Source organism: Nematolebias whitei, chromosome 16 (assembly GCF_014905685.2).
Source record: "Nematolebias whitei isolate Nwh7 chromosome 16, NemWhi1, whole genome shotgun sequence".
NCBI classification, from domain to species: Eukaryota; Metazoa; Chordata; class Actinopteri; order Cyprinodontiformes; family Rivulidae; genus Nematolebias; species Nematolebias whitei.
Window position 1 is genome coordinate 22,410,513 of NC_056513.1, and position 18,103 is coordinate 22,428,615.

The 18,103-nt window shown below is 39.6% G+C and overlaps 1 protein-coding gene across 1 annotated transcript in view; it reads left to right on the top strand.

The window, feature by feature from the left end:
• The window catches only part of LOC119422948 (platelet-derived growth factor subunit A-like), a 26,917-nt gene that overhangs the window by 7,539 nt on the left and 1,275 nt on the right, over positions 1–18,103 (top strand). The window contains exons 3-5 of the mRNA XM_037690359.1: positions 1,145–1,252; positions 1,382–1,575; positions 17,911–18,037. Of these exons, the coding sequence (XP_037546287.1) occupies positions 1,145–1,252; positions 1,382–1,575; positions 17,911–18,037 (429 nt within the window). The remainder of the gene's footprint in view (positions 1–1,144; positions 1,253–1,381; positions 1,576–17,910; positions 18,038–18,103) is intronic.

Consider the following 18,103-nt stretch of genomic DNA (forward strand, 5'->3'; position numbering starts at 1 on the left):
CAAAGATTTGTCTATATGGATGGTTGATTGAAACTTGGTTGCTTGTAGTGTAGTAGATTGAATTTTGGGAGAAGGTGTAGACTATATAAGATTTTTTTTTCTTCAAACTACTCCTTTTCATTCAGAACTTTTGTTTATGTCAACATGTGACATATTTACTTTAAACTGTAAATGAATGAAATAAAATAAATCAATTCAAAAATACACTCAGTTAGGGTTGCACAATATTGGATTTTTGACCAATATCTGATATACCAATATGTTAACTTATTTGGCCGATAACCGATACAAATACTGATATTTTTTTCCCTAGACCTACTTACAGAGACTACATATCTTTCTCTGTTGTGGAATTAAAATACTACATTATTCTGCACGGTCTTTGTCAGTTTGGCCTGCTACCAAATGCAGACGCCAAAAAGAGGGCTGAAAATGATGTAACACTTCAACTTGGATAATAGTTAATGTTAAATTTATTCATGACATTTACTCTAACACAATGACGACACTCGAACAGTGCAAATTTGTAACTTTTCACAAATCTAAACTCAAACCTGTTCACAAGCGATAAGTGAAAAATGCATAAGTAGTAGTGCATTAATAAATATACTTGACAGTATCTTAAATTAAAAATTAAACATAAAACAGAAGCCTTTTGTAAATCGGTGAGTTTTTTTAATGGAATGGCCGATATCCGATATTATCGCTAATATCGGTCTATACCGATACCATGCCGATAATATCGTGCATCCCTACACTCATTCACAGAAAAAAGGCTTTTGTTTAGAATTAAAGAGAAATACCTGATGTTTATTGTGAGCAACTCAAATCATTATAATTTTAAATTTAAATATCGACGTGGTTCTATGATTTAGTGTGAACTTCTTGAACTTTTAACCTATCTGTCCATGCCTTGTAACTCAAAAATGCAGGCTGCGTCACTAGGGGTGTTTACTTAAAAAAAAAAAAAACACGTTAAAACTTTGAGCTAAAATGAATGAAAATGATGGTTGAACATTTCTGCTTCCCAGAAAATAAACTTGTGTTATCTGTAGTCTGATACGCTTCAGGATGTGTGTATTTAAAATTGAAACAAGGATTTGTGCTGCTAGCTGTACAAATGAGTTATTTTGTCTCCGTCCAGAGAACGAGGTGATTGAGGAGACCAAACACGACTTCCCCAAGGACTTCTCTCACAGTTTCCCAGACCACAAGAAGCCACAAACACACACAAGACGAAAGAGAAGCACTGGTGAGACACATTCACAAACTCCTGGATTATTGTGAAAATTATAAACTTTTTCAGTCGACACATTAAGACCTCAGGCAAAACAGGCTCTGAAGCTACGTGTTGTAAATAAGCATTTGACCTCTCCTGCAGTGGTCGAAGAAGCCCTGCCAGCAGCGTGTAAAGTTCGCACGATCATTTATGAAATCCCCAGGAGCCAGGTGGATCCCACTTCAGCCAACTTCATCATCTGGCCTCCCTGCGTGGAGGTGAAACGCTGCACCGGCTGCTGCAACACGAGCAACATGAGGTGCCAGGCGGCTCGCAGAAACCACCGTACGGTCAAGGTAGGAGGCAAAAATCTTCCATTTGCTATCAGAATATATTACCTAAACTTGATCTTGTTCTGTTTGTTTTTCACTTTTAAATTCGATGGAAGTGCAACAGGTGTCAGATGTTCGGTCCATGTTTTCACCAGGTGTTTTAGCTGCGTACTCAAAACTTGGGCATAAATGCAGAGAATTGCAGTGCAGAGTGAATCTTTTTCTTAATTTTAGCTATGTAAAAAGTGTTTTAATGTATTTAAACAAGTTTGCATGTGCTTAAGAGTCAACATTCGGTCTAATCAGAATCGGAGCTTTATTCATTTTTCAGTTTGGACCACACGTAAACACAAGTTGTTGATTGTTCAGGTTGCCTAAAAGTGAAACAGATGGTTCAACAAGTTCAACAGAGATTTCAACTGGATGCAACATCTGTATGAACCTCTGGATGCAGCTGGAGTCATTAAAGTCATGAAAAATACAGATTCTGAAATAAGTATCTATACAGACACTCGAGAATACACCATCCATCCATCCACCTTACCCGCTTCTTCCTTTTCGGGCCGCGGGGGTCACAGGTGCCCATGCAGCAGTTTCTGTGTGAGAGGGAACAGAAGAGTTTGAGTTTCTGTGCTTTAACGTCCTGAAGCTCCATCTCAGATGAAAGGACTTGTTCCTTGTCTGCTCACAGAGGAAATCAAAGATAAAGTCGCTCACATGCGCAGAGATTATTCAGCGTTCAGAGGGTGCACGGACAGGGCTGCACTCAGAAACAGCCTGAAGGAACAGGTGGCGTGACCACGTGTGGAAAAAAAGAAAGAAAAAATAACTAAAATCATATGAATCAACAATTTATAATGTATGATTAATATAATTTCAGAAGATGGATTGTTTTTTATTTTCAGGATAATTATTGTCTCAGAGGGATAAATGAATATTTGTTTTTGCTTAAGTTAAGCCAGTCTTTTTGACAACATTCACACAACTTCTAATTGTTTTAATTTTATTTTATTATTCAAACTCAATTTGTCTGACCGAGTGACCTGATGAGCATCACTTTTCTCAGATGTGCTCGTGTCATAGAATGCTTCCAGATAAAGCTGTCAAGCTCAAACTTGATGGGTAATTAATTTTTTAAATAATAAATTAAATAAATAAATAATAATAATAATTCATTTCATACTGGAGGAACACATATTTTTATAAATTTCCAGCTGTATAAAACTGATTTTTTTTTCTTAAACAAATTATTATTTTTTTTACATTTTTTATTGTTTGTTTGTGCTCAGTTCTAAACGCTTTGAAATGTGATCACATTTTAGGTAGCATTTGTGCAGAAATAAAAAAACCACCTCTGTAGATTGACAACTAACCTTCCACACTCAAAGGAACCACATCTGGATTAATAAAGATACATTCTGCTGGGATGGAGGTTGGACAGGCACCGACCTGCCACTTTTGACAGCAACAACAATTTTTCTCTTACATTATTATTTCTGAGTCACTTTTTCAGTTTAAACCTTAGGTTTTATTTTCATTCATGCTTTTATTTTTAACTTCCCTCTTAATGGTGATGAAACTGAACCACTGACTTCGAAACACTGAAAGTGTTTCAGCAAGAAATATAAACATGTGTTCCTTGACAACGTTAAAGTTTTCATTTTGTTGGGTACATGCCGTATAATCCATTCCTTATTATGCCTCGAGCTGTGGATCACTCCCAGGCCAGTTTGCTGACTGTTCAAGTCCAGATGTTCAGATTAGCAGTTCTGACACTTCTCAAAGTCATGATGGATGATTATTACAGGGTTTGTCAGCTCATTTTTTTAAGTGATGTCCTGTCGTCTAGTTATTAGTCAGTTTCCTTCGAGCTGTGACATTAGTGATAAAATAATTAGTAATGAGGAAAAGGGTAGAAGTCTTTAGGCTAGGCTAATGGCTAACCAAACAAGGACTGTTTTTGTCACTTTCAGTGTTGGGTTGGATGCAGATGCAGGCCAACATGAGGAGCAAAGGACATAAACTAAAAATCTTATTTGTATTAACAAAACAAAAAGATGGTACGGCAGCAAAATTTACAAATGCATAACACAGAAATGCACAAAGAGAATTGAGATACAGTGTATGGGTGAACCGATACAACGAGCCGCTGGTGAGGTGGTGACAAGAAACCGTTTAAGCAGCAAACTGAGGGAGCGAGGAAAGTGGGAACACCTGGGCTGATTGTTGATTAGGAACAGATGAGGATGACAGACTCACTGAACAAACACTGAGGAGGCTGACTGAGGGTAAATGGAAGATGGCACAAGAAACACTGAGAACCAAAACAAGACCTAAACCAGAATACTCAAATAAAACCTAACAATGAAACACTAAAGCACAAAAGATTTAAAGTGAAGAGGAAAACACAACAGAACCCAAATGATAAAAAAAAAAAAAACATTAACAATGTAAGGAATAATACTAAGAACTTCAAAGTTCATGCTCAATAATCCAAGTTAAAAATCCCCAGCTAACTGGTTGGTCCACTTTGTGAGTGTGCTGCTTGTGGGACTAAGTTTGTTGTGGCTCCTTGGACTGATGAAGTCCTTTAGATGAAGGAGGAAACGTCTCAAAAAAAAAAAAAAAAAAGAAACCTTCCAGATAATCTGACTGAACTAAAAAGAATTTGTTACTTTGTACTGAAACTCTGGCACAACAATTTCCTGTGGGATTAATAAAGTTCTATCTTATTTTATGTTATGAAGTTAAGGACTAAATAAAATCACAAAAAAGCACAGATACAACTTTTTTTTTTTGGTTGGGTTTTTTTTTTTTTTGGTCTCTTTTTTTTTAATCTTTAATCATTTATCAGGCTTAGCAAACAAGTTCTTCTCACAAACCACATTCTATTGTAAAGGAATGCCACATTAGCTAATAATAAACCTCCACACATTTTCATGACAACATTTATTCATTTAGTCAGTGTATTCTCAACCAAAGAACGTTGACGTTTCTACATAAATGCATCGACGCTCCGAGCAGAAACTGTGCGTTTATCGTGTGCTGAGGCTGTGAATGTGTCACCACGTGCAGTCAGTCTAAAAGTTTATTCAACTCTTAATACATTCGCTGCCTTCGCCTCAATGACGTGCACAGTCTATCTGTGTTTTGACATAGAAACAGACATTGTTCTATCAAAAAAATAAAGATAAACTAAACAAATGGTGTCAGGCAAAACTGTAAAGGTTTATTATTAGCCACCGTGGTGCTATTTCACATAGTTGTGTCATTTCTCCAAAAGAGTTGTTTTATAAAACAATTTTTTTTAAATAGATGCTCATTTGTATATACCAGAAGTCTGCAACCTTTTTGATCAAAAGAGCCATTTCTGCCTCTTCGCGCACTAAATAAAACGTGTCTGGAGCCACAAAACCTGCTACAACTGTGATTATCAACTGATGGCCCATGGGCCACTGAGATTGTTGGAGAGGGGCTTTTCTGGCCAGTGGGGGTGACATTATATCATGCATTTTAATATTTATTGATATTTTTACATTTGATGACAAAAAAGACAATATCACATAAAGAAGGAAAAGAATTATAATTTATACAGATTTTGATTAAAATTAAATCACTGAACTCTGCAGACATTTGTGAGGAATAATAAATAAGTTTCAGACGTGGCTGCAGTAGCTCGGTGGCCAGTGCCGCAGTCTTGTAATCCTGAGGTTGTGGGTTTGAGCCCAGGTTGCGTCAGGAAGGGCATCCGGCGTAAAACAAATTGCCAGATCTTTCATGCGAGTGGTGACCCCTGAAGAAGGGAGCAGCTGAAAGAAACTTACCACCGGTACTTCAACAATTTCCTGTGGGATCGATAAAGTTCTTAACTTATCTTTACTTACTAGTGGTTATCAAGCAACAATGTACAAAAATATGATATGTTGAATATATGTAATGCAGAAAATTGGGTTGCCACACCGATGTGCAAAATGGCTGCCATCTTAAATGTCTGTCCGTCTTTATGATCTGGATCATTTGAAAAATAAGTGAGGCACCAACTTCCATTAGTGTCTGGCTGCATCAAGACGTAAGAAAAGTCACCACTGAACATTTGGCTTCCATGTCAAAATCTTTGATGGCCACCTAAGATAGCTGAGTGGTTAGAGCAGTCGTCCTTCAATGGGAGAGTTGGGGGTTAGATTCCACCAGCAGACACATGTTGAAGTGTCCCTGGGGAAGACACTGAACCCCTCCAATGTGTGTCCCATCAGTGTATGAATGTGATCTTAAAGCACTGGTTATTCTTTTTTGAAGGATTTGTTCAGCTTTATATAGATCTAGTAGAGTGTTGTATGAATGTGTGTGTGGAGGTAAATGAGGACACAGATTGTAGTGTAAAGCTCTTTGAGTGTCTTGATAAGATAGAAAGGTGCTGTAGAAGTACAATCCATTTACCACCACCATTGACATGTAAACGGACGACTCAAATCTTTTGAGGAAACTATACACCCTAGTTTCTATGTTGCTTAAAAGTATAATTTGCTTTACTGATTGAGTAAAAAAATAAAAAGCAATGTGCTGACTTCCAGGGGCAGCACGGTGACGCAACTGGTAGAGCTGCTGCCTCTCAGCGAGCAGGTCCTTGGTTCAAACCCCAGTCCAGGGGCCTTTCTGGGTGGACCCTGCATGTTCTCTCCGTGCATGCGTGGGTTTTCTCCGGGTGCTCCGGTTTCCTCCCACAGACCAAAAACATGCATGTTAGGCTGATTGGTAACTCTAAATTGTCCCTAGGTGTGAGTGAGAGAGTGAATGTTTGTTTGTCTCGTTTGTCTCTGTGTCCCTGTGATGGACTTGTGACCCGTCCAGGGTGTACCCCGCCCCTCGCACAGTGATTGCTGGACATGGGCACCAGCGACCCCCGTGACCCAAAATGGAATAAACGGGTAAAGATAATGGATGGATGGATTGAAAACCGGGTTGTCACGTTGGCGGCACGGTGGCTCAGTTGGTGGAGCTGTCATCTCTCAGCGAGAAGATCCCCGAATCGATCGGCCAGCGACCTTTCTGGGTGGAGTTTGTACGTTCTCTTTATGCATGTGTGGGTTTTCTCCGGGTACTCCGGTTTCCTCCCACAGACCAAAAACCTGCATGTTAGGCTGATTGGTAACTCTAAATTGTCCCTAGGTGTGAGTGAGAGAGTGAATGGTTGTTTGTCTTGTTTATGGCTATGTGTCCCTGTGATGGACTCAAGACCTGTCCAGGGTGTACCACCTCTTGCACAGTGATAGCTGGACATGGGTACCAGTGACCCCCATGACCCGAAAAGGAAGCGGGTAAAGATGATGGACAGATGAATGGGTTGCCACATCAAAATCTAACATGGCCACCACCATATATACAGTACTGTTTATGTCTCACCACCATTTGAGGAAATTATGATTACTAATTCTTACATCGCTTATAAGTATAGTTTTGTCAAATGATTGGGGCAGCCGAAGAATAAGTTGTGGCCAAGACCACCACCCCATGGCTCCACCATTGTACCTTGTGGATGAAATTGCTCCCTCCACTCGCCAGGATCCGTCACTCAGCGCTGGCTCTGACAAGCCCCCCCCCCCCCAACCAAAAGAACTTCCCCTGTTCTTGTACACAGTGTAACTCCTACACACTTGATTATCTTACACACAAAAAAATAAAGTTCACTTGCATTCCGTCCTTTCACTTCCAGTCCAAAACCTGCAAACATTTACTATTCTAATCCCTCAGTGACAAGCGACATCAGCGGAACCCTTGTTTTATGCTGTTTAGCTTTTTACCTCAGTTGAACCACCTTCCTCATGTTTTTTTTTTTTTTAATTCAAGTCACAGCTTGGATGTTTGAGAGTTTGTTCAGACTTGAAGCAGAGATGTTTTTGCAATCAGACCTGGAACACCACTGATTTGGCTCCACATCAGAGACACGAGCATGAAGCATATACACTGTTTGCAAATTTCATGCCGCTGTTTTACACCTGGGTTACTCATATTAAAGAGTAACTGTTTCAGCAGCTGTGCTCTCGTGTTCAGTGTTGACGGAAAGTGGGGACCGGGGGGGGGGGGGGGGGGGGGGTTGAAGCCAAACAGTCAGTGAAATCAAGCCTCTTGTCAGCTTGAAAGCTGTTCATCCATCCAAACAAGAGCGGGCACACCCATCTATTTATACAGTGAGGAGACAAGGAGAATAACTTCATGAGGCACTTCATCTTCTCTTTGTCTAAACCCATTTTTAGATTTTCTTTTCCTAAAAAATTAAAAAGTAAAAACATGTGCATGCAAAATATGCATTCATGTGCCAGTTTATCAGGTGTTCTACACTAATGCATCCTACCTACATTTTGATGCTTTGCATTCATATGCCATTCATTCATGCAAGCACTTACTTATTTGTAGCTGAAAATCAAACGTATCTGTCACCCCAGAATTCAACATAAAAAAGAAAACTTCTGTTAATTTTAAATCTGGTCAAATAATTATTTATTAATGCCCATAGTCACTTCTATAATTGTTTATAAATGCAAAGTCCTCAGCAGGAAAAGTTTTCTATTTTCAGTTTTGTTTGCATCTAGTTTGAGCGTCACAAACTCAGTTTATTTCTCCTTAGTTAAATGTTTATTTTAAGTTAGAAATACATAAACTAACAAATAATACATATTAAAGGGAGACCTATGGGTGGGGGCTGATGCCAAGCTTTAGAAATCAGACCAGCCAGTGCCAATACATTTTTATTTTTTTGGTCAAAGTGTATTTTTTACTTCGCAAAACACAACAAATGTGGATTATTTAAATGAATGTATATTTAATAACCCAGGAAGGGTGGTGGCGCAGAGGTTAGAGAAGATCGCTGGTTTGACTCCCCGGACAGACAACATCAAAATGTGGGTGGAAAAGGTGAGACACCCACACCTGTCTCCACCCTGATTAATATGCTTTTGTTGTCTAGGATTGGAACATTCTCTGTACATGTTCAACTCTGAACAGTCATGACTGTCAAGAAACTTCCTGAGCTGCTGGTATTTCAGTCTGTCAAAAATAGCTGTTTATTCAACAAACCTGGCTTTTTGGGTGTTTTTTTTTTTTTTTTTTGATTAGATACGTACAACGTGTGTTTTTTGCATGTTTATTTTGATGTGTTGGCCATGAAATTGCTCACTTGACAGCTAATGCTGCCAATCTGGGCTACAAACAACACACTCCTCATTCGGATTATGGCAAGCTTAAAAGAAGAAAGAAGCCCTTTCAGTTTTTGCTTTTGTGTTTGGTTAGATTTAGGTAAACTTCTAGGTAGGTCAAGGGATCTATGATTATTTGGATAGGATGGTAAAAATGTGTGACGTGTTTCAGGTCAGGTGGTGCAGTGGTTAGATATGTCACCTCTCAGGACGGAGGTTGCAGTATTGCCTTCTGCTCTGGGGTCTTTATAGGTGGAGTTTGCATGTTTTTCTCCTTACACATGTGTTTTCTCTGGTTTCCTTCCAGAGACCAAAACTGTGCACATTTGGTAACTTGGTAACTGTAAGTTGTCCCTCGGTGTGAGTGGCAGTGTTTGTCTTTATGCAGCCCTTTAATTGATTTCAACCTAATGTGTCACTTGTGACACCTTTAGTTACAAGAATAATTAAATAATATTGTTGTTTTCCTTTGATATCTTCTGTATAACCTCAAATAAAATAAACCCATGTTCCTTTTCAGTACCATAGTCTAATGAAAAATCCTATCTCTTGAACCATGTATCCCTTCAACTATAAGCAGTGATGAGTTCATGAGATTCTTTATAAATAAAATTATTTAAATTAGGGAAAAAATTCAAACCAACCTTCCTACTATCACCTCTGGTTCCGTGTCAGATGAAACAACTTTAAAATGTCACTAGGACCCGATTTATGTTTGGACAGTTTTTGTTCTGTTGAGCTCTCTGAATTGTCAAAAATAATAGCTTAATCCAAACCGTCCACATGTCTGCTAGACTGTATCCCAACCAGGCTGTTAAAAGAGGTATTTCCCTTAATTAATAACCAAATCTTGGATCTGCTTAATTTGTCGCAAATTAATGGTTATGCACCACAGCGTTTTAAGATTGCTGTAATTAAACCATTACTTAAGAAACATAACCTTGACTAGGGAATCCTAGCCAATTATAGACCTATATCTAATCTAACTTTCATCTAAAAAATTCTAGAGAAAGGTGTTACAGTTCAGTTGCGTGAACATCTGCAAAGAAATAATCTGAAGAGTTTCAGTCAGGATTAAAAGTTCATCATAGCACTGAAACAGCACTGGTGAAAGTTACTAATGATATTCTATTTATTCAGTTTATTCACACACACAAAAGAATCATAATACATAATACACATCTGCAAGATTCTCATGGCCTCAGACAATGGACAGGTGTCCACACTGGTCCTGTTAGACCTCAGTGCTGCATTTGATACAGTTGATCATAATATTATACTACAGAGACTTTAATATGATATTGGAATTACAGGAATGGCTCTAAATTGGTTTAAATCCTTTTTATCTGATAGAGTTCAATTTGTAAATTTAAATAATGAATTTTCTTCATACACCAAAGTTAGTCATGGAGTTCCTCAGAGTTCAGTGCTTTGACCAATACTCTTTACCTTATATATGCTTCCATTAGGTAAAGTTATTAAACAGCATGGGATAAATTTTCATTGTTATGCTGATGATACTCAGTTATATTTGTCCATGAAAACCAATGAATCCAATCAGTTACTTAGACTACAAACATGTCTTGAAAACATAAAAACCTGGATGACACTAAATTTTCTGTTTTTGAACACAGACAAGACTGAGGTTTAGTTTTTAGACCTGAGCATTTTAGGAATGAATTTTTCAGTCTTCCACCTTCCTTGGATGGCATTAATCTGGCCTCCAACTCTAATGTTAAAAATCTTGGTGTTATTTTTGATCAGGACATGTCTTTTTTCCCCCACATTTAAAACGTTACTAGAACTGCCTTCTTCCACCTGCGTAATATCATTAAAATTAGAAACATCTGGTCTAAAAATTATCCAGAAAAACTGGTCCATGCATTTGTCACGTCTAGACTTGACTATTGCAATAGTTTGTTATCTGGATGTCCAAAAACTTCTTTAAAACGTCTTCAGTTTATCCAAAATGCTGCTGCCAGAGTCTTAACTGTAGGAGAGATCATATTTCTCCAGTTTTAGCGTCTCTCCACTGGCTCCATGTCAAATTCAGAATTGAATTCAAAATTATACTTCTAACCTACAAAGCTCTCGACAACCTAGTTCCATCTTATATTACAAATCTTATTGTTCCATATTTTCCTAACAGAGAACTTTACTCTCAGACTGCAGGCTTACTCCAAAAGCAGAATGGGAGGAAGATCTTTGTTATCAGGCTCCTCTCTTGTGGAACCAACTTCCAGTTTCTGTCCATGAGGCTGACACATTGTCCAGTTTTAAGACTGGGATTAAGACTTTCATTTTTTGATGAATCCTATAGTTAGGGTTGGCTTGTTATGCTGCTATAGACTTAGACTACTGGAGGACAAACTGACCCAATTTTCATGAATGAATTGTTAAAATTGAATAGTTTTCATTTGATACTATTTCTATCTTAACATGTAAGCAGTTTTAATAATGTAAAATAATAATTTTAAAATTATTTAAAATGTTTTTTTGTTTTTTTTTTATTTAAAAACAATTTTAATGCTAGGAAACGCCTTGTGTCTGTGACTTTCCTTCCCTCCATCGATTACGGTGACATTATTTATATGAACGTTCCTACAAGAACCCTGCAGATGCTGGATGCTGTTGGTGCACTAAGATTCATAACTGAACTCCTGGAAGGGACCAATGCAGACATGTTCCTGTTTTTAGTTTTCTACATTCGCCTTAGAATCTAGCTGTTTTTGCTACTTTTTTTGCCATCTTATTTTAATTTGTAATAAAGTAAAACAAAATAAAAAATCTGTATGCATCTTTTATAATTGCCTATTGTTGTCGTTGTTGTATATTGTTGTCATCATTCTTTGTTGAAATCAGGTCTCTCTTGTAAATGAGTCCTCGAGGCTAAATGGGATTAACCTGTCAAAATAAAGGTTGAATGAAAAAATTGTTGTCATTTGATAATATTTCCATAACGTGATTCTCGACCTGCCATTGTGTATCTGTTCCTCCTTCCTGTCCTCTCAAACCCAGCTGGTTGAAGCAGATGGCCGCTTGTCCCGAACTTGGTTCTGCTAAAAGTTTCTTCCTCATGAGGGAGTTTTTCCTTTCCACTGTCGCCTTCATGCTTGCTCAAGATGAGAGTATGATGGAGTTAAATTCAAAGCAGTCTGCTCCTCAGATAAATAGTGTTACATTATTTTTATACATCTGAATGTTTCTGTGCAGTGCCTGAGATGACTTCTGTTGTGAATTGGAGCTACTGTTTATACATTAACTGAATTTTATCCATGTTTGTATTGGTTTATTGGCACAAAAGGAAAAGACTGGTTGAATGAAGACTGACTTAAGGGCCAGCAGCAGTTACTGGCAACTGCAACCCTTCATGTCAGAATAAAATTTAAAGGTATAACTAGGAAGGATGGAGGAGACATGACACAACTGTCATTTTTTTTTTTTTCCAACTCTTTTTATTGAATTTAACAGCTTGACATGCATTAGTCAGTAGAACAAGATAGCAAAACAGAAAGAATACATCAGTTTCAAGTAGGTGATACAAACAAGTACAAGCTAATTTCTCCCAATACCCAACCCACCCCGATCATCCCCATTTCTAGGTCTAAGCACAGGACAAACAGCTAACAGAGATCCAGTCTCTGTGACAGACAAACAAACAAACAAAAAAAAAAAAAAAAAAAAAAAAAAAATTATATACGAAAATAAATAAATAAAATCGACAAATTACATGTAGGTGTAACGGCCTACAGATAGTTTAACTTTCTTCTGTGTCAGGGAGCAGAGTCATAGTCTCCGCCCAGGATAAGAAAGGTCTCCAGGTCTCCATAAATTTGCTGGTGGAACCCTTGAGTGAAAATCTGAGTTTTTCCAGCTTCAGGTTGTAAAGGACTTCTCTAATCCATTGGTTATGAGACGGGGGAACACTTTGTTTCCACCTTAGTAGAACAAGCCTACGAGCTAGAAGGGTAGAGAAGGCTAGGACCTGCTTCAGAGAACGCGAGAGGCCCGGATCCAACGGAACGCCAAATATGGCCGATAATGGATTGGGGTGAATTGCCTGATTATATGCTTGACTAAGTAATTTAAAAATGTCACCCCAAAACCCGCTTAACTTTGGGCAGGCCCAAAACATGTGAGTATGGTTAGCTGGCGATTGTCCACACCTATTGCACACGTCACTGACTGATGGGTAAATTCTGGCTAATTTTGCATTTGTGTAATGCACTTTATATAATATTTTACATTGAATCAGGGCATGACGGGCACAAACTGAGGATTTATGAATCAAATTTTTAGCAGCCTCCCACTGTTCCTCCTCCACCCCAGCACCCAGCTCCCCCTCCCATGCTGTTTTAACAAGAGCTGCGAAGTTTGAAGTATCATTGTTGATAGAATTATATAAGAACGAGATAACTTTTTTCCGTTGTGGATCTAATTGTAGGAGAGTATCCAAAAGCGTTTCGGGGGGCCGATTGGGAAAGTGAGGGAACACCTTTTTAACATAATCCCTTGCCTGAAAGAACCGAAACAGATGAGAGTTGGGCAACTGGAATTTAGATGAAAAATCTGCAAAAGATGAAAAGGTATTATTACTATAGAGATCATTTACAGTCTTTATCCCCTTATCATGCCACAATTTAAAAACTAAATCGGTGGCTGAAGGCATAAAGTTACAATTTTTGGCTAAAGGAATTTGTGTTGAGGGTCCTTGCAGGCCAAACTTTTTCCTAAATTGGCTCCAAATAGTTAATGTGGCTCTGACTATAGGATTGTCCTCCACTAGAGAGAGGGGCAGGGGTAGCTGAGAACAGAGCAAAGAGGACAACGCGTAACGGCTACACGCCCTTTCAATCTGTACCCAGGCCGGCAGAGCGCCAGTATCATGTCTCCAATATAACAGTTTCTGTATATTGGTTGCCCAGTAGTATTGCTTAAAGTTAGGGAGAGCAAGTCCGCCCTCACACTTGGGGGACTGTAGCACCGATTTACAAAGTCTGGCAGGTTTTTTGAGCCACAAGAATTGGGAAATCTTCCTGTCCAATCTGTCAAAAAATGTCTTAGTGATCAGTACAGGGACATGTTGAAAAAGGTACAAAAATTTGGGGAAAATAACCATTTTAACCAGATTTGCCCGTCCTACCAGAGATAATGGTAGCAAGGTCCACCGGTCAAAGTCCTTCTCCATGCTCTCTAATAGTGGCAAAAAGTTTTTATTCATCATATTAGACAGAGAAGGACAGACAAATATTCCCAAATATCGAAATCCTGTTTCTGCCCATTTAAAAGGTGAAATTGACTTTGGGAGACTCCTTGCCAGCGAGTTCAAGGGAAATAATTGGCTTTTTTGGTAGTTGAGCTTGTACCCTGAAAGCTTGCTATATTGCTCTAGGATGTTAAATATTACTGGAAGAGAAGTAAGAGGATCAGAAATGTACAAGAGCAAGTCATCCGCGTAAAGGGACACCTTATGGGTTACCCCTGCTCTTAGAATACCCTTAAAACCATTCTCGACACGCAACCAGATCGCAAGAGGCTCTATTGCAATGGCAAATAGCAAGGGGGACAGGGGGCATCCCTGCCTGGTGCCCCTTCCAAGAGGAAAGGGTGAAGACACCATATCATTTGTTTTAATTGAGGCCACCGGTGAAAAGTACAGCAGTTTAACCCAGAGGATAAAATCATTATCAAAGCCAAAGTGTTCCATAACTTCATATAAAAAGCTCCATTCGACCCGATCAAACGCCTTCTCGGCGTCAAGAGAGACGATTATTTCCGGTGATGGGGTGCCTGGCGTATGGATTATGTTAAGAAGACGTCTAGTGTTATGAAATGACTGTCGTCCTATCATAAAGCCTGTCTGGTCTAGTGAAATAATGTGGGGAAGCACTTGCTGAAGACGGGTTGCAAGAATTTTTGATAAAATTTTAAAATCTACATTTAGAAGGGAAATAGGTCTGTAGCTACTACATAATGAGGCATCTTTATCATTTTTAAGGATTAGGGATATTGTAGCTTCTGATAAAGTACTAGGCAGGCGCCTGTTTGAAAAGGCCTCATTATACACCTCTGCCAAGACCGGTGCCAAAACCTCAACATTAGCCTTGTAGTATTCTGAAGAAAAACCATCAGGTCCAGGGGACTTCCCTGACTTTAAGGATTTGATAGATTCTTGCACCTCTATTATAGTGATGGGCCCACCCAGACCTCTCAGCTCATTGTCTATCCGTGGAAAACTGATATCATTAAGTATATTGTGTGACGAGGGTGGATTGGTAGAGGTATACAGTTCTGAGTAAAATGACGCAAACCTATTATTTATTTTGCTGGGATCAGAGAGAATCTCCCCTGTATCCGATCTGATGAATGGGATTAGTTTAGAGGTTGCCTGAGCTCGGGCTTGGAAAGCTAGAAGCTTCCCCGCTTTGTCGCCAGATTCGAAAAAACGCTGCCTTGTCTTAGTTAGTTGAAGTAGAGCTGTATTAGATGTAGTCAAATTGAGATCGGTTTGGAGTCTAACGCGTTCATTATAGAGGTCAGGGTCCGGATTGGCTGCATATCTAAAATCCACTTCTTTAATCTGAATCAGCAGGTCATTGGTGTAACTTAACTTTTTTCTTGTCAAATTAGAAGTAAAGCTAATGAGCTGACCTCTCATATATGCTTTTGAGGCTTCCCATAGGGTGCTTCTTGAAATGTTAGGTGAATCATTAAGATCAAAGTAGAGTGAAAGCTGGTTTTTTAAAAATTGTTTATAGTCTTCCTCGGTAAGTAAAGTAGAATTGAATTTCCAAGGTTTAAAACTACGGGTTTGACCAACCAATTCTAAATCTAAGGAGGCTGGAGCATGGTCAGATATGGCTATGGTGTGATAGTTACTATCCCTCATTTTAGAAAAGAGTCTGATATCAATAAGGAAAAAATCTATGCGTGTATATGTACGATGGGGATGGGAAAAGAAGGAGAACTGCTTGAGTGCTGGGTTTTTATGTCGCCACGGATCCACTAGTCCCAATTGGGTTTTAAACACATTGAGACTTTTAGCAGCATTCGATAATGGAACTGGTTTTTTTGAGGATCTGTCTAAACAGGTATCCTGGACCATATTAAAGTCTCCCCCTAATATTAAATAATGTTTTTCGATATCAGGAATGGAAGAAAATAGTTTGGGCACAAAGGTACTGTCATCCCAATTTGGCCCGTAGACGCAAGCTAGTATCACCAGAGAGTTCTGCAATTTGCCAACCACAATTATAAACCGGCCATCCGTGTCTGCTATTATTTTGTGTTGTTCAAACATGATATTGTTACGAATCAGTATGGCTGTTCCCCGGGCTCTGGCATTGAATTTAGAATGAAATACATGGCTGATCCAACTTCTTTTAAGCCGCCTTATCTCCTTGTTCCGGAGGTGTGTCTCTTGTAAAAAGAATATGTCCCCTTTAAGTTGCTGCAAATGCGCCATAACCCTGGCAGTCTTGGTGGCGTTTCCCAAACCCCTCACGTTCCACGAAACAACCCTCAGAATATTATCTGTGCTGGTCATCCCTTACTATTCCCGGAAGGTATATCCACTGCCTTAGCGAAGTCTGATTTGGCCGGAAGGAGACGGTACCTGGCATATTGAAGGCCTGCAGCTGTCGAAAAAAAAACAAAAAACAAACAAAAAAAAAAAACACACCACACACATTCGCGTATCCATCTCACACATACATCTAGACCCAGAATCCCTATAAAGCAAAAACAACAACAATGTATGCGTCCATCGCGCATCAGGGCATCTTCTGTCCCACATGAGACTTCCTTCATTATAGACTGACATTTTCTTCCTCCCTAAATCAAAACGGTCACTTGTCGTAAGGTAAACAATTCAAACCTGACAGCCAGACATTCAAACTCTGTAACTGTAGAAGAACTTCTGAACAAAGAAGAAACCCATAACTATTATAAATCAGCTTATTAACCTTTGATGCGTATCAGTATGAAGATAGATGGTCATCACGGTGTCCCATAAAGAACCGCCTGAATTCTGCTCGCAGTCGGTCCAGCACCACCAGCAAACCGATGGGATCCAGTCCTTATTCCACTGGTGGGCTTGAGCTGGATGAACGAAGAGAGTCAATATAGCGCTTGGCATCCTCAAGTGAAGGCAGGAACCTTCGGTTCCCATTCTCGGTCATGATGAACAACTTGGCTGGGTAGCGCAATGCAGGTTTAAGCCCCCGCTCGTACAGTTCTTTCATGACCCCACGGTAAGCTACGCGCTGCTGCAGAATCTCCGGGCAGTAATCTTCAAAGATGTGAAACGGGGTAGTCTTATACTTTAACTTGCCCCGTAGCTCTCGGGCTTTGCGTGTAACGAGTTCTCTGGTTTGATAGTCGTGAAAACACACAATTACGGCTCTGGGTTTCTCACCGGGTCCCGGTTTCGCTGTCAGCATTCGGTGTGCACGGTCCAGCTTCGGAGCCCTCTCCAGCCTGTCTTCCCCGAAGACCTCCAGGAGTAGTTGGGAGAAAAACGTTGTCGGATGAGATCCTTCTATGCCCTCTGGAAGTCCCACCAATCTGGCGTTGTTGCGGCGGCTCCTACTTTCCAAGTCAATTAGCTTAGCTTTCAGCCTGTTGTTCTCTCCGGTCACTGCAGCTAGCTCAGTTTGAATTGTCTGTATTTCGTCACTCATGGTAGTGGCCGCAGTTTCCAGTGATGAAATACGTTGGTGTTGGGTAGAAAGCAGAGATTCAAAGCTCTCCAGCTTTGTTTCTAGCTTAGTGAACGCCGCATTAAACTCCGCTGAGAGGGATTCCTTGTGCTCAGCTAGCGTAGCCGTTAGCACCGCTAAGACGTTCCCCTCGTCCTTTTTCTGCTCTTCTTTTTTTGTTCTGGTGGTCATTGTCTGGCTAAATGGTCACGTTTCCAGTAGAGGAATCCCCAAAAAAGAAAAGCTTGTTAAATTAACCAACACGAAGTGGAAATTAATAAAGTAGAAGTGTTCGAGGTGGGAGCTTCAGAAAAAGCGTCTACTCCATCCTGCTGCCAGAAATATCTCACAACTGTCATTTTTTAATGAATAAAGTTAGCTGGACGTGTTTATGTTTACTGCTCTAATATGCGATGAAACGTTGAAAAAGCTGTTCTTGTCTGATTATCTGTGATCTCTGTTTCTGGCAGGTGGCAAAAGTGGAGTACGTGAAACGGCGGCCCAAATTGAGGGAGGTGCAGGTGACGCTGGAGGATCATTTAGAGTGTATATGCACCAACAAACATCACATCAACCAAAACTCTGACACAGATAATGGTGAGCATCCAGCTGTGTATGTGTGTGTGTGTGTGTGTGTGTGTGCGTGTGTGTGTGTGTGTGTGT